Source organism: Nematolebias whitei, chromosome 16 (assembly GCF_014905685.2).
Source record: "Nematolebias whitei isolate Nwh7 chromosome 16, NemWhi1, whole genome shotgun sequence".
Taxonomy (NCBI): Eukaryota; Metazoa; Chordata; class Actinopteri; order Cyprinodontiformes; family Rivulidae; genus Nematolebias; species Nematolebias whitei.
Window position 1 is genome coordinate 344,765 of NC_056513.1, and position 21,913 is coordinate 366,677.

The 21,913-nt window shown below is 42.5% G+C and overlaps 1 protein-coding gene across 1 annotated transcript in view; it reads right to left on the reverse strand.

Annotated features, from left to right (window-relative positions):
- Positions 1–4,803: 4,803 nt before the first annotated feature.
- LOC119422990 (large neutral amino acids transporter small subunit 3-like) overlaps positions 4,804–21,913 on the reverse strand; it is a 122,059-nt gene continuing 104,949 nt past the window's right edge. The window contains exons 15-16 of the mRNA XM_037690400.1: positions 5,475–5,598; positions 4,804–4,974 (exon numbers count right to left, since the gene is read on the reverse strand). Of these exons, the coding sequence (XP_037546328.1) occupies positions 4,804–4,974; positions 5,475–5,598 (295 nt within the window). The remainder of the gene's footprint in view (positions 4,975–5,474; positions 5,599–21,913) is intronic.

Below are 21,913 nucleotides of genomic sequence, written 5' to 3' on the forward strand. Positions count from 1 at the left end.
GTTCTCTCCGTGCATGCGTGGGTTTTCTCCGGGTGCTCCGGTTTCCTCCCACAGTCCAAAAACATGCATGTTAGGCTGATTGGTAACTCTGAATTGTCCCTAGGTGTGAGTGAGAGAGTGAATGGTTGTTTGTCTCGTTTGTCTCTATGTGTCCCTCTGATGGACTGGAGACCTGTCCAGGGTGTCCCCCGCCCCTCGCACAGTGACTGCTGGACATGGGCACCGGCGACCCCCGTGACCCAAAATGGAATAAACGGGTAAAGATAATGAATGGATGGATGGATGGATAATAATAATAATAATAATAATAATAATAATAATAATAATAATAATAATAATAATAATAATAATAATAATAATTTGTATCCTCTTTTGTGACTGTCTGTTGTTGTTTTCCACTGTTGTCATCACTCTTTGTTAAGAAACCAGGTCTCTCTTATAAATGAGTCCCCGAGGCTCAATGGGATTAACCTGTAGAAATAAAGATTGCATGAATACCAGACTATCTGTGCTGTGCGCCCTGGACTTTTCAACTCAGAGATGCCAGAGGAGACGTGGAAAGCGGGGAGGACATTTGGTGTGAATCAAAGGATACATGAGCTCATCTGGCAACAATTCTGGTTGCTCTCACTTTCAAATGAGTAACAATCTGTATGAATGGAGACATCGCTTGGTTAAATAAATAAATTAAATAAATTAAATAATAATAATAAATAAGTTAAATAAATGGTTAAATGTTCTAGAATTGCGCCGCTCCAGGTGTCTGCATGTTGGAGCAGCTCTGTTGCTTTCATTCTGAGATTTTACTTTTGGAAACTTTAATTCCTCTTTTTCTGGATGTAAATCACATTTTTTGGATGATTGTTTCCTCTGGTATCAGATGCTGTGCAGCTGGAAGGATTTTTACTGAAACTTTTTTAGTTTTGGACATTTGTTATGATGCGTAACCATGGCAACAAGGCAGTTTTCTACAACCAACAGCAGCTGATTAACATCTCAAAAGCTCAAATATTATCTCAACTACAGCCCCAAATCGGATGCTGAGTTGAAAAGGATGTTCTGTGGACGCATTCTCATCTACCTGCCAGCTGTGCTAGAGTGCCTGACCACTGAGATCCTGGAACTAGCAGGAAACACGGCTCATGACAGCGGAAGGACAGGATCTCCCTCGGCACCTACAGTTGGCTATCTGCAGTGACGAGGAGCTCGACAGACTGCTGGGAGGAGTGGCCATCGCTCTGGGAGGAGTTCTGTCCAGTATTCAGGCGCTCCTACAGCCCAGAGGAACCGAGAGGCCAGCTGAGTCTGGGTGGACGGATCGGACGGCATCTGCAGCCAGTTTCTTAGGATCCACTGTGGGATGGACCTTTACAAGAGATCCTTCCTGTCTACAGCATCAGCATCTATAACATCTCTTAATGAAATGAGGATAACGAGTGGCAACAACAAATAATTTCCCTTTGGGATTAATAAAAGTATTTTTGAATTTTGAATTGAATTAAAATCTGTGACGCCATCCCATTATTTGGATCTACACTATTCCCAGGGCCAGATTAACACTTCGCTGTACCCTGGGCAACAATCTTCAAGGGCCCCATCATCACGACCCCAGAATCACCATAATCTGGCAAAATACAGATTAAATTACCATAATACACAGTAAATATACTTAAATTCTAACTATCAAGTGTATTTTTATTTATAAAACTCCAAATGCTCATTGACACAAACCATCAAGACTGAATTAAGTTGAACGCACTTTGAACACCACACGACACCACATGTGAACTTGTTCAGTAACGTGTTGGCCACTGGTGTCAGAAGCATTTATAATGTGTGTGGGGGACACACTGATGGGGGGTCTGGGTGTCCTCCCCCAGAAAATTTTGAATAAAGTAGATGCCATTTCCTGCATTCTGAAGTATTTTAACGGTTGTTTAACATCTAGTTTTACCTACATAAGAAAACACTTGGAACTCCTTGGGATTCTCCTGGAGGAGCTGGTCCAAGTGAGAGGGAAGTCTGGGCCTCCCCACTTAGGCTGTACCCCCCGGATGGATGGAAGTAAACACTTGATTCAGTAACTATTTTAGAGCTAATGGCACAACAAGAAGTAACCTGACCAACAGCTGATTCAATAAATTAAAAATATTATATATTCAAAGGTGACGATTAGATGCCCACATTAAAATGAAATATCTGTAACTTAGTTGATTTCAAATGCAATAAGATGATCAATGAATGTTTGAGACAAAGGATTTACTGAGTAAAACAGATTCCTTCAAGAAACCTCCCAGTATAAATCATAAAACCAGAATGATTTCTGCTCATTCTAAATTTGTCAAATGGCCTAAATCTCCTAAAGTGAAGGAGAATCATTTTAAAATAATAAATAAGATACATCCTGTAGCCATGTTTCTGCAACCAAGATTTCAATTTGAGGTTGATTTTTGTGTCTTTTGTAAATCACAAGATGAATCCCTCGAGCAATTTTTATTTGAATGTCAATACAAAGTGTTTGGTCAGACATCAGAAACTGGATTCATCTCATTCTTTTCATGCTGATGTCATTTTACTTTATGTGGATAACTGAAGCTCAGCTTTCTCTGAGGCCATAAATATAGTTGTACTTATAGCAAAGTACCACGTTCACTGTAGTAAGAGGAGGGATAATAAGTCCTCCTTCCTGTTTGATGAACGATTTTAGGTCATAATATTCTTCATTAAGTAGATTAAAAATCTGCAAAACTGCTAGAATCATCTCACAACAGATACAAACTTATTGCTTTAATTAAAACAAAAAGTTTCTCAAGGAAAAAAAAACTGATGAGCTTGTCAGCAGGTAAGGGGCGTTTACCTTCAGGACAAATTGAGGTCGTCGATTGGTCCGTTACTGACACGCCTTCTGAGTTGATTGACAGGTCGAGGATCCGATTGGGAAAAAAAACGGAGAGCTGCAGCAGCTGGGAGGAGGCGGGGCTGCACAAATGCAGTGGAAGCGCAGCAGTGTCTCTGTGCAGCGCAGGGCTCCAATAAAGCAGGAGATAACCAGATACTTTGCTTGTGCCCTCACTGCCCTGGGCCCCTTAGAGATCATGGGCCCCTGGGCAGTTGTCCTGTTGCCCACATGGTTAATCCGGCCTTGACTATTCCTCGTGCTGGCAGTGGAAAATGATTCCCAGTCGTGGCACAAACTTCAGGATTCTTCTCCAGCTGGCCCGTGCACCTGCTGCAAACAGCAAGGATCAGGCTCTCCAAGCAGCCTTGCTGAACGCTAGGTCCCTAATAAAAATCCGGATTTTATTCTGAATAACTTTTTGTACCTCCCAAAAACTGGATTTTATGTTCTTGACTGACACTTGGCTTTATGCTGGTGAGTCATTCATTCATTCATTCAACCTTTATTTCTACAGGTTAGTCTCAGTGAGCCTCGAGGACTCATTTACAAGAGACACCTGGTTTCTTCAAAAAGAACATATGAGGTTCAGACATGAATTTATCAGATGTTTGAAGCCACTTTTTAGAGAGGTCAAGGTCAAAAGTTTCAGATGTTTTTACAAGATATTCAAGGAAACAAGAGCAGAGTAGGAGAAGGTCCTTTTGTCTAGTTCAGTCCTCACTGAGGGAACACTGCAGGTAATGATGTCCTGAGAGCGCACGCTGTAGCTGCACTCACACAGAGACATGTAGGAGGAGATGTATGAAGGCAGCAGACCAAGAAGTGATTAAAAAATTTATGTTTGACAGATGAGGAGGTAAACTTGATGAATAATTTCTAAAACCAGATACTGGCAACTTAACTTGATGGAGGCTGAGAAGAGTTGTGCGGTCACAGATGCATCACAGCAGAAAATACCAAAAATCAAACAAACAGCAAAAAACAAGCAGAGAATACATGCGAGATGGCTAGCCACGACTGGCACAATCTTGTTTTTCAAGTTGCAAACAAGTACATTTGAAGTACATATTTGTTTAAGAAAACACCCAAAGGACATTGTGGGTAAAGTATTTAAAATGTTTTTATTTTGCACGACAAAAATGTTTAAAATATGACCAATGTGTTGGGACTGAACCTGTCATCAGGGTCTTGTAGAGCAGACACGTATGTACTGTGATCACCCAATGAACAGATTATTAAAACAACCTTCCACAATGAAGTGAGCTCCAAGTCCTTTGTTAGAGGTAACATCATGTTCACATAAAAAAAAGAAAACTAAAAAGGAGAAGGGGGGAAAAACACACTGAACACTTGTCATTTACTTTTTTACAACATGCATTAGATTTGTCTCCAAAAAGGAAGTCTTTTATTGTTGATTCCAGGGCAGATGTTGCTTTTTTCATTCATTCATTTTCAACCAACTGTCTGTGAACAACATACATGCTGTTCTAATTTTCAAAATGCCTCGTCCCAAAAAAACTTCTGGACTGTTCAACATATTCTGGACTCACAAACGTACATAAAAAATACTAATATACTTTAAATTGTCTGCTTCCATGGTAAATGGACTGTACTTACAGTATATAGTGCTTTTCTATCCAACCAGAATACTTTACAGCATGACCTGTGTCCTCATTGACCCACACATTCACACAGCACTCCTACATCTCTACAAAGACAATTTGTGTAAATCATTCTAGAGAGACTAGATCACATTCATACACCGATGGGGGACACATCAGAGGCAATGAGGTGATCAGTATCTTGCCCATGGACGCTTTAACCTGTGACTGCTGATAGAATCAAACCCCAAGTCTCATTGGAGGATGACTGCTCTAATTACTCAGCCACCCCTGTGGACACACTTAAAAAGTTTGTCCATTTGGTGTCTGTGTTAGAGGAAAGTTATCTATTTTTGTTTGTTCAGCGATCAGATCTTCATGTGCATTTTCTCTGATGAGATTTCTACGGTGGTAGAAGAGATAAATTGGCAACAGGAAGCCAGTCATGGAGAAGATGAGAAGGCCCACATTGATCTGTGGTAAGAAGACACATGTTAGTTCACATCACGACTGCTGAGCATTGTGGATGTGGAACTCTGAGGACCCACAACATTTTAGTTTTGCTCAAATGCAATGCACTTTTTCAACTAATTCCAAACCATCTACTGTATATCAGGAGAGATGTATGATCATCAGGCATCTTTTGATGGAACTTAAAAATAGTTTTTACTTTTATTGGGATGCATCAAACTTAGAACCTCTTTGGAAAATAATTTACTTTGAAAACACAAACGTGTACGAATATTTCAAGCAAAACTGTAGACTTTATTCTTCTTTAACAAGTCTAGGTGATATTTTAGCAACCTGAAGTCATTCAGAACCAGTCCAGATTTGACTTTTATGTGCACATTGTGGTCCATGTTGTTTCTCCTCAAAGCATTTATTGGTCCATATTAACAATATGATATGACAAGAACATTGTGCATCCCCCACATCAATTTTTTGGCAGGTGTACTTGAATATGTGCTCCTTACCCAGTAAGGGTCTCCACGTAGATGTCCCACCATCAATATGAACAAAAGCTGTTGGAGTAAGGCGAATGCTGCACTGATGGTTGACTGAAAACCAGTAAGTGTACCAAAGTGGTTGGCTGGATACCTAAAGTGGGGGATGGGAGAATAAAAAAAAGAAGAAGTAAAGTTTGTTTCTTTCTCATCCTTGTCTTAAATCAAAGTCAATTCTAAAATAATCAAAATGGGCTGATTGATCATTCATTTGTCATTGGTTTGATTTAAAAAACAAACAAACAATAAAGTTAATGTGTTAACTTAAGTTTGGACAAATGGTCATGAATCCCCCAAACCTCTTATCACCTCTAACACACAATATATTATACATGTTATAATCAAAACTTGTTTTATATCACATCTTGTGTGATTGGTCTGCAAAGGTTTACCCAATTCCTGGCAGAATGATGCAGCCTCTGCACCATCGGCACGTACACATATGCACTCCACACATACGTTTGCTCAGTAGCACGAATGTCATTCAATTGAGTAAACAGTGAGAATTTTAACAAATGGTGTCTTGCAAAAGTGTAGAAGTTTCATGTTTGCTAATGTAGTATTCAATAAATATCAAGTCAAGTCAATTTTATTGTCATTCTCATCATATGTGGTACATGAGGTGGAATGAAATTATGCCTGAAATGAACAATAACTTTTGCTTCTTTCTCCATACTATGTGCTCTACGATTATTGTCACAGCTGATAAGGTAGTGAATATTTGATGGAACATCACTTAAAGTTGACGGAACTACCCCTTTACTTGGGGGTGAACTTATGACATTTTTCCTGATGCATGCTCAATAGGCCCTTTTCACATGACGTCAGACAACTTCCTTTTTGACTCAATGCTGTGGATCAGTACTTCTGGGTCTATTCTCCCTCGGGAGACCTGTCTGGAAACTTAACAGAATTTCATTCCTTCAACCTTTATTTACAGAGGTTATATTACAAGATATAGCACAAGGTAAGGTTAATAAAAACAGTATTTATGTGTTTGTTAGCTGTGGTAATGTTATCCATCATTGCAGCAACTTTAGCCACAGTAGCTAAAATATACAACACGGGCTGTCAGTGCTCTAATGTTTAAAGGTTTACAAGCTATATTAACGTTAATAAAAACAGTATTTATGTGTTAGTTAGCTGTGGTAACGTTATCCATCATTATCAATTTACCATTCTGTAACTGTGTAAGGAAACAGCCTCCAATTGTAAAGTAAGCTAGCTAGCAGCTAACAGGTAGCTAAACTCTACACTGCTGCTGCCTGTCAGTGCTGTAACATTAAAATGTTTAACTTTATCTATTAATGTAAAATCTCTGACATCTTCCAACACTGTTTAGAATAGCATTTTAAATATTGAATTAAACACTATGTCAAACCATTTTCATGTTCTGATGATTAATAATTTCTCTTTTTACTTTCTTCTTGTGTCCATCTTTCTCAGCAGCAGTAACTCAGCAAGGAAGACATCCTGAAGACCCAGAAGACCCTGAAGACCCAGAAGACCCTGAAGACCCAGGCTCATCTGAGGATTTTAGCAGCGAGGGCCATGTGAAGGGTGAAGGAGTACAAGTCAATCAGGAGGTTCAGTCATTCAGCTGTGGGTCATCTGCTGCTGCCTAATGTCAAATTATCAGGGTCGTCTTGATGTAAAAAGAGACAAACCAGTCTAGAGCCTCCCTGCTCCTTCAAGTCACACTTCTTGGATGAACATTCATTACTGCAAGCAGCTGTGTTGGAAATCTCTCCGTATATTTATCTTTTTTTTTTTAAATCTACTAATGAATGAATTGATGTGAAGAATTCTGTCAAAACTTTTTTTTAATGGCTTGTCTTCAGTAATCTGCATATGTACATCTTTTACATTTAAATTGCATCTGTTTGTATATTTTACACATCTGGTAATGTAGTACATGGAGGAGGGGAGGAAATGCTCAAATTAAAGCTTCTGTTGTGAAACAATTAAACAAGGTTTGTGGCAGCTTCTTGCAAACATTCATTTAATAATTTTATTGAACACTGTACATGGAGCAATGTTGGTAAAGAAACTTGTATGTATATATATATGTATATACACACACACACACACACACACACACACACGCACACACACACACACACACACACACACACACACACACACACACACACACACAGGAGGGCACTTCTTAATTGTCAGCTGCTGGATTTCCATTTCTAGAGATAAAACTTGTCTCTGCAACTCTTGAATTCTCTGTGCGGCATCATCCAGTTGACCTAAGAGAAAAGAAAATATAAATCTTAATATACATCACTTATCCAACCATCAATTTCCTGTTCAATTATCAAATATCTTTTGTATTACAGTATTTCTTCTATTACTTACTCGTTACTGCCTTGACAGTTCTGAGGTGAAGATATATGTAATTTTTTTCAAAGGGGAAAACAAAATATTCAATATTTTCCATAAAGTATGACGCTGCTCCTCATTCAAATCATTTCACGCATTTACTGACAGTCTCTCAACTATTAGCAAGTCCAAAATGTTCTGAATACAACCACAAGATGGTTACAGTGTTATTCACTGCCATATATTTTACTACAAGACACATTTTCTGCAATACTAACCCAGAGAAGGATGGCAGGCAGAGTTGTGATCTGTTGCCACTGCACCTGCAGGCGATGCCTCCTCTGTACAGTTCGCGGGTACAGTTCCTAGGAGTCATCCTGGCCAGCAGCACGAGACACTTCTTGCTCACAGGTAAACTGACTCACGAGCTTGTGAGCGTCTCCCTAGAGGTGGGACATGAGACACTTCATGGTCATGACACATTTTTGTTTATTTTTACAAATGTTCAGCACTGTCCTCCCTCCATTTACCCCAGTCATTCCAGTGAAATCTTGACGGCACCGCTCCTTGTCTGATCCAGGTTCTTCCACTGGCTGATGGATTTAGATCTTCTGGGGCAAAGTGCAGACTGCATGGGTGCTCCCACGAAGGATTTTAAAAGTTGGCCCTTCATCTCTCCTGATCACTCTCACCCAACGGGAACGTATTTCTTTGTCCACGGGAAAATTGTGGAAACTCAAATACGGTGTTTCTTGTTTATTACTGGAACAACATGGCACACTGCATTAACAACGTCTTGATGACTGTGTCATGCTGGTTAGATGAGCTGCTGCTGAGAAAGATGGACACAAGCAGAAAGTAAAAAGAGAAATTATTAATCATCAGAATTTGGAAATGGTTTGACATATAGTTTTTAATTCAATATTTAAAATGCTATTCTAAACAACAGTGTTGGAAGATGTCAGAGATTTTACATTAATAGATAAAGTTAAACATTTTAATGTTACAGCACTGACAGGCAGCAGCGGTGTAGAGTTTAGCTACCTGTTAGCTGCTAGCTAGCTTACTTTACAATTGGAAGCTGTTTCTTTACACAGTTACAGAATGGTAAATTGATAATGATGGATAACGTTACCACAGCTAACAAACACATAAATACTGTTTTTATTAACCTTACCTTGCGCTATATCTTGTAATATAACCTCTGTAAATAAAGGTTGAAGGAATGAAATTCTGTTAAGTTTCCAGACAGGTCTAGCGAGGGAGAATAGACCTGGAAGTACTGATGCACAGCATCGAGTCAAAAAGGAAGTTGTCTGACGTCATGTGAAAAGGGCCTATAATCCAGGTAGAAAATTTTTAAAAAGTTAAATCTGGTCCTCTGGACATTCAAAAAACAAAACAAAGCAAAACAACAACAAAAATGTAGAAACGTTTCGTCTCTCATCCGAAAGACTTCCTCAGTCTGAGGTGCTGTATTCAGCTCAGTCTCTTAAATAGCACCTTCTCAGAGTGGATCAACCAGTTTGCTGCTGACAACCAGAACCAGCTGATCACATGCTCAAGAAGGACCATCAGCCTAACAATGGATCATTAGCATCTTTGTGAAAAGAAACCGTCCATCATTAAACGGGTGGAGGCCTCCGGGTTCAACTGTCCCCCTCTTACAATGCTGTGATTGCTAGTATCACTCAGCCCTCTGTGAATAGTAAACAGCCATCAGGTGCTAATGATATGGTATGGTATGGTATAAAGTTTATTCATTTAAAAAAATACAAAACAATTCCATAACAATATAAAAAATATACAAGAGATTTAAAATGAAAGGCAGCAGAAGAAGAAAAAATCTTATTATATCTGCCCCTTTTTTCAAAACAATTATTTCAATCATAATAATCTTCAAGTAACAGTACAAAATGAATAACTCTTTCTAATTTTCTAATTCTAATACAAAACACACACTAATCTACTTCATATATACTTTTTTAACAATTCAGTTTTGATCTTTTTCTTAAATGTACACATTGACTTGGCATTTTTCACATCACTCTCTAGACCATTCCACAATCCAACTCCTTGGATTGAGGTAGACCTTCCCTTCAGACTAGTTCTGAATTTTGGTTTGACAAATATTTCTATCCCCTTAAGATTGTAGCAACTTTGTCTTTTAACAACATTTCTTTGGATATTTAATGGTAATGTGTTATTTTGAGCCCGATACATAACTGATAAAATACTATAATCTACCAAATCATGGAACTTCAATAAGTTCAGTTGATAAAATAATGTGCTTGATGGGTGACTGTAATGCTTTCTGGTGATAATTCTTACAGCTCTTTTCTGTAAAATAAAAATAGGTTTTGTAAATGTTTTACACGCTTTCCCCCAAACATCAATGCAATAGATTAAATGTGGAACAATGATTGTGTTATACAACATGTACAGAGCTTTATCATTTAATAATTCCCTGACTTTGTAAAGTACTGCAATAGATTTAGATATTTTTGTTCTTACAGAATTAATGTGATTTTTCCATGTTAGCTGTTCATCAATGATTACACCCAAAAATTTCATCTCATTAACTCTACAAATCTCAACACCCTCAATTTTAAATGGATCATCAACAGTTCTCTTTTTGTTACTAAATATCATGTATTTAGTTTTATCTAAATTTAATGATAATTTATTAAGTTTAAACCAAGTTTGTATTTTATCAAATTCTGTCTTCATCAATTCCAACATCCGTTTTACATCTTTACCCAAACAACAAAATGTGGTGTCATCTGCAAAAAGGACACATTTGAGGAGTCCTGATACATTCACTAAGTCATTCACATATAAAATAAATAACTTTGGTCCAAGTACAGAGCCTTGAGGAACTCCACACGTGATATTGCACAGGTCAGATCTTACACCATTTATTTGTACAAACTGTTTCCTATCTTTTAAACAGCTAGATACCCAGTGTAATGCTGGTCCTCTTATACCATATTTATTTAATTTTTCAAGGAGAATAGTGTGGTCAATAGTATCAAATGCTTTTTTTAAATCAACAAAAATACTAACACAATACTGTTTTTGATCGACAGCAGTAGTTATTTGTTCTATTATTTCCATGAGAGCCATTGATGTAGAGTTTTTTGCTCTAAACCCATACTGACTGCTACTTAGAATGTTTTGTTTAGTAATAAATTTATCTAATCTGGTCACAAACAGTTTTTCTAGAATTTTTGAGAACTGTGGTAATAAGGATATTGGTCTATAATTATTGAACACACATTTATCACCATTTTTAAAGAGAGGAACTACCTTAGCTACTTTCATATTGTCTGGAAATATTCCTTTTGAAAATGATAAATTACAAATATATGTAAACGGCTCGATAACATAACTCATTATGTCCTTTACAAACTGTCACGATCGGGCGGTGGTTGAGACCCAAATGCAAGCAGGACTCCAACAAGGTTACAAAAAAGGTGTTTTAATCACAAAAAGGCAGCAATAACAAATAATGCTGTCGGGGCAGCGATACTACTTACATTCGTAGGAAAAACAGGAAATACCAAGGCACTAGGAGACGACCGTGAAGATGCAGCTTAAGCACCTAATGCTCCCCTGCCTGAGATGCAGGAGAGCACAGTATATAAAGGGGAGTCTCTAATTAAACACAATACGTGGCACCTGAGAGTCATTAACTATCTGCACAGAGCAGGGCAGGTGCAGATCGTTACAGTATCCCCCTCTCTAATAAACGGCACCTGACGTTCTAAAATACCCCAACCCAACTTGGGTGGCGGGAAAAAACCTAAGGCCGGAGGGCACTAAAAACAAACAAACAATCTAGGAGCAGAAGCGGAGTCCGTCTGGAACCCCACGGAGCAGGAGAGGTGAGGAGCGTCCGCCGGGACCACCTCGGAGCAGGAGAAGTGAGGAGCGTCTGCCGGGACCCCCTCGGAAACGGAGAGGTGAGGAGCGTCCGCCGGGACCCCCTCGGAGCAGGGGAAGTGAGGTCCACCTCGGGGGCTGCGCGCAGCAACAGGAACCAGAAGAGAGGCAGCAGCGGCTGACGCGGTGACCTCAGAGGCGACAGCAGCGGAGGAGGCAGGAACCAGCAGAGGAGCAGCAGCTGACGCGGTGACCTCAGGAGCAGCAGCAGTAGCGGCTGGCACAGGAGTCACTGGAGGTGTAGGAGTAGCCGCCGACAGAGGAACAACTGAGGACGTGGGACCCACCGGGGGCGTGGACTCATCAGAGGCTGCAGGAGATTTAAAAACTACGGAGACTGCGGTAGGCCTGGAAGCGACCACAGGGGCTGCAGCAATGAAGTCCACTGGTGGCGGAGCAGGAAACCTCGAGGGCGTGGAAGCCGTCATGGAGTGTGCCAGGTAAGAGTGAGGCGATCTCCTGTCCCACTCTCTTTTCTCTCAATGGACAGTTCTTCCTGTGTTACTTGAAAAATACTCAAAAAAGTGGAGCTGCTTGCTGGGTCTCTCTCTCTGGAGGGGAGCATTCTGTCACTATCGGGCGGTGGTTGAGACCCAAATGCAAGCAGGACTCCAACAAGGTTACAAAAAAGGCGTTTTAATCACAAAAAGGCAGCAATAACAAATAATGCTGTCGGGGCAGCGATACTACTTACATTCGTAGGAAAAACAGGAAATACCAAGGCACTAGGAGATGACCGTGAAGATGCAGCTTAAGCACCTAATGCTCCCCTGCCTGAGATGCAGGAGAGCACAGTATATAAAGGGGAGTCTCTAATTAAACACAATACGTGGCACCTGAGAGTCATTAACTATCTGCACAGAGCAGGGCAGGTGCAGATCGTTACAAAACATCATATCCATGTCCACCCAGTCTTTTGATCTCTTATCTGTGAGATTTTTTACAACATTCATTATTTCTTCTTTGTCAGTTCCATTAAGAAAAATACTGTTGTCACAACTTATAACTGAATGGTTCACATTATTGTCTACTTTTGGTATTTTAGCTGCAAGGCTTGATCCAACGTTCACAAAATGATGATTAAATCCATTTACAATTTCATTTTCATCATGGATTTCATCGTCATCCTTCAAAAAATATTGTGAAATACCTGTTTTTGCTTTATGACTTTTCAGAACACTATTTATTACTCGCCATGTTGCTTTCATATCACCATTACTTTTATTTAATAAATCGCTATAATACTCCTTCTTGTGTTTCCTTATAATCGCTACTAATTTATTTTTATATTTCTTATATTTCTCTTCGGCCTCTTGTGTTCTCAATTTCAAGAAACAAATGATCAACAAATGATCCATTGTTAGGTCCTTCTTGAGCATGTGAGCAGCTGGTTTTGGTTGTCAGCAGCAAACTGGTTGATCCACTCTGAGAAGGTGCTATTTAAGAGACTGAGCTGAATACAGCACCTCAGACTGAGGAAGTCTTTCAGATGGAAGACGAAACGTTTCTACGATTTTTTGTTGTTGTTTTGCTTTGGGTTTTTTGGGGACTTTTTTATGTCCAGAGGACCAGATTTAACTTTTTTAGAACTAAGATAAACATTAACTAAAAATACACTAAGAACTGGTAGCATCAAAATATTACGCTGAACAGCAGCACGAACATGAGTCTGTGTGAGCAGATGAGTGGTGAAAGCTGCACAGAAGATGTTGGAGTCAGTCTCCCCACCATCACAGATATCTAGACCTCCAGATGCAGGAAGAGGGCCACCTGCATCATGAAGGACCTCACTAACCCAGCACACACACTTTTTGCCCCGCTCCCCTCAGGAAGGAGGTTGAGGAGCATTAAGTGCAGAACCACTAGACTGAGGAACAGCTTCTACCCTGAAGCTGTTAGACTCATGAATCTCTAACCAGGATAATCACTGTGAAAAATCACATCATTTTGCTGCTGATCTGTTTCATGTTGATGGGTTCATGCATGCTCATCTGCTCACACAGACTCATGTTTGTGCTGCTGTTCGATGTAATGTTTTTATGCTATTAGTGTTTAGTGTATTTTTAGTTGATGTTTTTCTTAGTTCACATCTTAGATCTTATTACTGTTTTTCTTTTACATTTTATTGTTGGCTGTAACTGGGACCATGTGTACATAATTTCGCTCCACCACATGTGGTACATGGTGGATAATGGATGGATGGATCCGTTAAAGGACCAGATCGCCGCAAGGGACGGGCCGTCCAACTTTGACGCTCTCATTAATCTGGTCATATCAATCGACGAGCGTTTCCGCGAGCGGCGGCGGGAACGGGACTACAACTCCCAACATACCACCACTTCCAGTTTGGGTCCGTCACTCAGTGTTGTCCGTAGTAAAGATTCACCCTCGTCTTACAAATCTCAGAGTCATTCAACCCACGCGTCTCCCCCTTCACTCACTTTATCTGAACCCGAACCCATGCAGGTGGGACGCACCCATCTTACTCCCGACGTTAGACAGAGACGCAGAGAACAAGAATTATGTTTTAATTGTGGCCAAGATAGGCATCTTATTGCCGCCTGTCCGTTTTGGGGAAACGAAAACACCCACCAATAAAGAGGGAGATATTGGTGGGGACTTCTTCGCTCTCCCAGTTAAGTCGATTGACCATTGCAACGGTCATCCAGTGTAATCACAACCATCTTCCCGTTTCTGCACTCATAGACTCCGGCGCTGAACAGAATTTAATTAGTCAAAGTCTTGTATCCAAATTGTCACTACCCACTGTAAAAATACCCACCATTTCCATCGCGGGAATCACGGGCAACACCCTAGCCCAGGTTTAACACCGTACCATTGACTTACACCTAATTATATCCGGCAACCACCATAAACACGTCAGTTTCTTTGTTTTTGATTCACCCCATGAACAAGCAATTTTAGGATACCCCTGGTTAAAGCTCCACAACCCTCACATTAATTGGGAGCTTGGCAGAATAGAGAAATGGAGCGGAAGATGTCTAAAACACTGTCTCCGCTCTGGAATCTCTAATACCATCAAACAAGACACCAACATAGAACAAATTGATTTAACGTCCATTCCGTCTGATTATCACAATCTCTCTCCTGTTTTTAGTAAACAGAGAGCTTTGTCCTTGCCGCCGCACCGACCTTACGACTGTGCTATAGATCTTTTTCCGGGGGCTCCCTTACCTGCCAGTCGTCTGTATAACCTCTCAGGCCCAGAGAGAGACTCCATGAAGGAGTACATTGAGGAATCACTTGACTCCGGAATTATTCGTCCATCCACCTCCCCGGTTGGGGCCGGGTTCTTCTTTGTATCCAAAAAGGATAAAACCCTCCGTCCTTGCATCGATTACCGGGGTTTAAATAACATTACGGTCAAGAACAAGTATCCTCTTCCGCTTATTGACTCCATACATGAACAGTTACAGTCGGCCACCATCTTTACTAAATTAGATTTGCGTAACGTATATCATTTGGTTCGTATAAAGGAGGGCGACGAATGGAAGACGGCCTTCCGAACCCCTTTGGGCCATTTCGAGTATCTCGTCATGCCGTTTGGCCTCACTAACGCTCCTGCAGTATTCCAGGCACTAGTAAATGACGTACTCAGAGACTTTTTAGGGGAGTTCATTTTTGTTTATCTTGACGATATCCTAATCTACTCTCGTGACAAGGAGGAACTCATCAAGAGGGTCAGAATGGTTCTTCAGCGGTTATACGAAAACCAATTATTCGTCAAAGGCGAGAAATGTGAGTTCCATGCCTCATCTGTGTCTTTTCTGGGGTTTATTTTCAGGGAAGGACATTATCGTACCGACCCTGAGAAAATCAAAGCAGTAGTTGAATGGCCCGTTCCTGAGACTCGTAAACAGCTTCAATGCTTTTTAGGTTTTGCAAACTTCTACAGACGCTTCATCAGAGACTACAGCCTAATTGCCGCACCACTCTCTCAAATTACCTCCGTTAACAGAGCATTCAAATGGACTACTGACGCAGACACCGCCTTTAACAGATTGAAACAACTCTTCTCGACCTCACCCATCCTCTGCCATCCTGACCCCGAACGCCAGTTCATCCTGGAGGTGGATGCCTCCGATACTGGGGTAGGTGCCGTCCTTTCTCAGAGATCCCCCAGAGACAATAAGGTACACCCTTGTGCTTTCTTTTCTCGGCGTCTGTCCCAAGCTGAGCGTAATTACGATGTGGGAAATCGTGAATTATTAGCCGTCAAACTGGCCTTAGAAGAGTGGCGTCACTGGTTGGAGGGTACTGAGATCCCCTTTCTCATATGGACCGACCACAAGAACCTGACCTATCTTAGGGATGCTAAGAGATTAACCCCCAGTCTTTGTTTTTTAATCGTTTCCATTATATATTGACTTTTAGACCTGGTTCTAAGAACATCAAGCCGGATGCCCTGTCTCGACAATTCTCCCCTCCCAGATGGTCCTGAACCCGAGGAACATATCGTCCCCTCAACTTGCATCGTGGGGGCTCTCACATGGCCCATTGAACAGGAGGTCCGCGATGCCCACAAGGAGGAGCCCAATCCCGGCCTGGGACCCCCCCGGAACACTGTTCGTCCCCTCTGTCATGAGGGCTAAGGTACTGGAGTGGGTTCACACTAACAAGCTTTCTTGTCACCCAGGAGTTACCTGCATGTGGTCCCTAACTAAGTCCCACTTCTGGTGGCCGACGCTTACCCAGGACGTTAAGGACTTTGTTGCTGCCTGTGCCACTTGCGCCCACAATAAGACAGGTAATCAACCCCCGGCCAGACTCCTACAACCACTGCCCTCACCCAGCCGCCCTTGGTCCCACATATCGGTGGACTTTGTCACTGGACTTCCCCCGTCTGAAGGTAACACGGTCATCTTGACAGTCATTGACAGATTTTCTAAATCAGCTCATTTCATTCCCTTAGTCAAGTTACCTTCTGCTCTCGAGACTGCACAGCTTTTAGTCAAACATGTTTTTCGAATCCACGGTATCCCCTCCAACATTGTTTCTGACAGTGGTCCCCAGTTTATTTCCCAGGTCTGGCGCTCGTTCTGTAAAACCCTAGGGGCATCTGCAATTTTGACTTCGGGCTACCACCCGCAGTCTAACGGCCAGGCTGAGAGGTGTAACCAGGAACTTGAGAACACCCTTCGTTGTGTCGTGGAGAGCAATCCCTCAGCCTGGTCTCAACATCTGGTGTGGGTGGAGTATGCCCACAACGCCCACAGATCCACGGCCACAGGTATGTCTCCATTTGAAGCCTCTCTGGGTTACCTGCCCCCCCGTTTCCTAGTCTTGAGACGGACATCACGGTGCCGTCTGTCCAACACCACTTCTGTCGATGTCGACGCGTTTGGCTGCAAACGAGAGCAGCCCTCCTACGCACCGCAGCTCAGAACAAGAGGTACGCCAACCGACACCACTCCTCCGCCCCGTCTTACCAGTTGGGCCAAAAGGTTTGGCTTTCTACGAGAGACATTCAACTGAAGGACATTCCCAGAAAAATGACTCTGCGTTTCATTGGTCCATTCACCATCACAAGAATAATCAACCCCACAGCAGTCCGCCTTCAACTCCCCAGCTCAATGAGGATCCACCCCACATTCCACGTCTCTCAGGTAAAGCCAGTGTCCGAGAGCCCTCTATGCCCACCTACCGACCTCCCTCCACCCGCTCGACTGATCGACAATCATCCCGCCTTCACGGTTCGTGCCATTTTGGACGTCAGACGTCGAGGCAGGGGTTTCCAGTATCTCGTGGACTGGGAGGGATACGGTCCAGAGGAGAGATCCTGGATTCCCCGCTCGTTCATCCTGGACCCAAGTCTAATCACAACATTCTTCAGACCACACCCCGAAAAGCGCCTCAGGTCGCCTGGAGGCGATTCTTGAGGGGGGGGGGGGTAATGTGAGAATAGCTCTGGCTGCAGCTCCCAAGATGGCCGCTAATGACCTACACCTGGTGGTCATCTCCCTGATGAAAATCGACCTCTACTTAAGGCTGTAGTCAAGTCTACTCGATGCTGGAGCATTGATTCCCTCCCGGTACTAGTGCTCTCAGCCTTTTGTGTTCTGAAGTATTTTAGATACTTACCTTGTGCTTCTTGTGTCAGTAGTTCCTTGTTTTGCCGTGCCGTTCCAGTCTTGTTCTCTCGGTTCCTGTCTGGTCTCATGAAACCCTGCCCGTGTGGATTTTGGATGCCTGTGCTCTGCTGCTGGGACTCATGCCTCTTGGAACTCCTGAAATCACTCCAGTACCAAGGAAACTGTAAGACAAGAAACAACAATATCAAATCCTATATTCCTGTGTCTCTTACTTGCTCCCGACCTAAAGGACTATTCCCCCTCTTCCAGGAGTTCCAGTTCCAGGGCCTGTACGTATTGTATATACTTTTATCCACTATAAATAAATATCACCTTTTTTGTAGCCTGAGTCTTGTGTCGTTCTGGGTCTCGTTACAACTGGGTTGCCCGCACATACAACACGATGTAAATTGTAACCTTTTCCTGCCTTTTTTTAATATAATTGATAAAACTCTTGGGCAGCACGGTGGCACAACTGGTAGAGCTGCTGCCTCTCAGCGAGCAGGTCCCTGGTTCAAACCCCGGTCCAGGGGCCTTTCTGGGTGGAGTTTGCATGTTCTCTCCGTGCATGCGTGGGTTTTCTCCGGGTACTCCGGTTTCCTCCCACAGTCCAAAAATATGCATGTTAGGCTGATTGGTAACTCTAAATTGTCCCTAGGTGTGAGTGAGAGAGTGAATGGTTGTTTGTCTCGTTTGTCTCTATGTGGCCCTGTGATGGACTTGCGACCCGTCCAGGGTGTACCCCGCCCCTCGCACAGTGATTGCTGGACATGGGCACCAGCGACCCCCGTGACCCAAAATGGAATAAACGGGTAAAGATAATGGATGGATGGATGGATGGATGGATGGATAAAACTCTTCATCTCTTCCTTCTGGTGAGCGAACGCTGGTGCATCCTGGCTGCCGCTGCTCGTCGTGCTTTATTCTGTTTTATTCAGTCCTTCCTGCCTTTTCCACTACACCAAGTCTGATCTGTCTCAATATCAGCCATGCGGTTCATTAGGATTTACCTGCTGCCTGCTCTGCTTTGGACTCTCCAGCTGCTCATCTACCACCACCCAGCGTCTCGTCTTCTCCATTACTCAGCGGTCGAGCTCCTTCTCCTTCATTTCCTACCAGCCGTGCCACCTGTGCTCCCTCTGTGCTCCAGTTTCAGGTCTCTCTTGTAAATGAGTCCTCGAGGCTCAATGAGATTTACCTGTATAAATAAAGGTTGATTGATTCAGGACATTGCCTTCCATCCTCGCCGGAGATACATTCACCGTGGCTCCCGCCGTAGACTCCACGCTGACAAGTCTAACCCCATAAACTCCATCTGGTCTGACTCTCACCAATCTACATGCCACAATACTCGGGCCGCTAACAGTAGTAGCATGTTAGCTAGCCTAGCTCGGTCGGCTAATGCTCCGGTCACTACCAACTCCTCCTCCGTAAAGTTTGGCCTTCTGAACGTTCGCTCACTCACTGGCAAAGGTCAGCTTATTCAAGACCTAACATCCGACCATAAGTTAGATTTTATATGTCTAACAGAAACGTGGCAACAACAAAATGACTTTTTCCACCTGAATGAATCTACCCCACCGGGGTTTGTTTACATCGCCAAATCCAGCAAGTCCAACCGCGGGAGGAGGTCTCGTGATAATTCAACGCGAGAACTGGAAGGTCACGCCGGTTCAGACACCTCCCTCTCCCTCCTTTAAGCACATTGTGTGTCTACTCTCTGGCCCTACCCCCACCATTGTTGCCACTTTCTACCGTCCGCCCAAAATCAACAACTCTTTTATAAATGACTTTGCTGCTCTAATCGCCCATCTCTTAGCTCTTTCACTCAACATTATTCTGCTTGGAGACTTCAACATTCATATGGATGAAGACAACAACCCCCTCACCAGAGACTTCACATCCTACCTTGACAACTGTGGCTTCCAGTAGCTCATTAACTTTCCAACCCAAATAAAGGGCCACACTTTGGACTTATTATGCTGCTCTGGACTCTCTCCTCTTAACTTTTCTTCTGATGAACTTCCATTTACTGATCACCTCATGATTTCATTCAGTGTCAATCTTAAATTTTCTTCAGAGAAACCTCAACGCACTCTTTCCTTCCGTAATATTAAGAATATCGACCATAACATTCTTTTGTCTCATATTAATAATACCTTCTTCACCTTCAATTCTTTTAACCCAGATGACCTTGTCACATTCTACAATAACAGCCTCACCAACATTCTTAACTCTGTCACTCCTCTGAAAACCCGGTCTGTCTCCTTCTCCAACTCTGCACCCTGGTTCACTCCAGAACTCCGTTCTCTGAAATCCAAAGGTCGGAGGTTGGAATGACTCTATAAGAAATCCGGTCTCAATTCACAAGGAACTCTATGCGAACCACGTCATCCAGTATAAGGACAGTACTTCTCAAGCCAAATCCAGGTACTTCTCTGACATCATCAGTTCCAATGTTGGCAATTCAAAGACTTTGTTCTCTCTCCTTAACCGTTCAGTCTCATCTCCTAACTCATTACCCTCTCACATGGTTTCCACAGAATTTTGCAACTCTCTGATGTCTTATTTCAATGAAAAGATTCTTTCAATTCATAAACACCTTGGACCTAATACCGCCCCCAGCATCTATGTTGAACTCCCCCCTCCTTCCCTCCCCTTCTCTGTCTTCTCCCTCCCCTCTGCTGTTGACATCGCTGACATAATCAGCAAGTCTAAGTCCTCATCCTGTCAGCTCGATCCATTTCCCACAGTTCTTGTTAAATCCTGTCTCCTGTCTCTGCTCCCTATCATCACTAACATCATCCACTCCTCCCTAACCTCTGGCATTGTTCCCACAGCTTTCAAATCTGCGGCCATCACCCCCATCATTAAGAAACCAGGTCTTGACTTTACCAACTTCGGTAATCTTCGTCCGATCTCTAATCTGCCCTTTCTTTCCAAAGTTCTTGAAAAAGCCGTTGCTAGTCAACTTCACTCTCACCTATCCAACAATAACATTTATGAAGAGTTTCAATCTGGTTTTTGCCCCCACCATAGCACCGAAACAGCTCTAATAAAAATAACTAATGACCTTCTTCTTGCTGCTGACTCTGCTCTTCTGTCTATCCTCATTCTACTTGATTTAAGTTCTGCCTTCGACACAATCTGTCATTCTATCCTCCTCAACAGACTAACCTCCATTGGCATCTCAGGTACTCCATTAGACTGGTTCAAATCATATCTCTCTGACTGCACTCAATTCATCCATCCATACAACCATTTTCTTTACCCACTTATTCCATTTTGGGTCACGGGGGTCGCTGGTGCCCATGTCCAGCAATCACTGTGCGAGGGGCGGGGTACACCCTGGATTATTATTATGATTATAAAACTTAATTGACGTTTCCTTGATTTATTGATAATGAGAGTTGCCACTTCTGAGGGAGGTTTGAGCCGGGGGGAAAGACGTGGGCTGGAGGGGGTTTCCGGGTCCGGTGGCCCACAGGCAGCTCCCGTCTTTAACAGTTGGTGCCGTGAAACCCTGTCTCCCGTCTTTAGAAGACGTTTCTTATTGTTTAATGGTGACACAGCAGCAGGTGACTGAGTCTGAGCAGACTGAACAAGCCGGCTATTATCTGTAAGATATCATGTGTAAGTAGAAAACCCGTTATATCGAATTTCTGCGTGTCCCTTAAGGACTGACAGGCTGCTCTGTTTTTGGTCCGGTGCACGCAGTTTGGTGAACTAAAAGGCAGTAGAACGTTACAGTATAATACGGGATTTTGTGAATGTATTTATTGGACATAAAAGTTTATATACGAGACGTTTCTCGCCGGGGTGCGCGTGGGAGCAGACCGGAAACATTAGCAATTTGCTAACCGGAAGTGGTCCGAGAGTGTTATAAATACGCAAAACGCTATTTTTCCCTAAAAATAAGAATTGTCCAGTTGATTTGAAAGCCCGTAAATAAACTTTTGTTTGATTTTAGATTAAAGTAAAGAAACGGCGTGACTGGAGGTTTAAAGCCCCGTGTGAAAATTATAACATCATTTTTGCAGA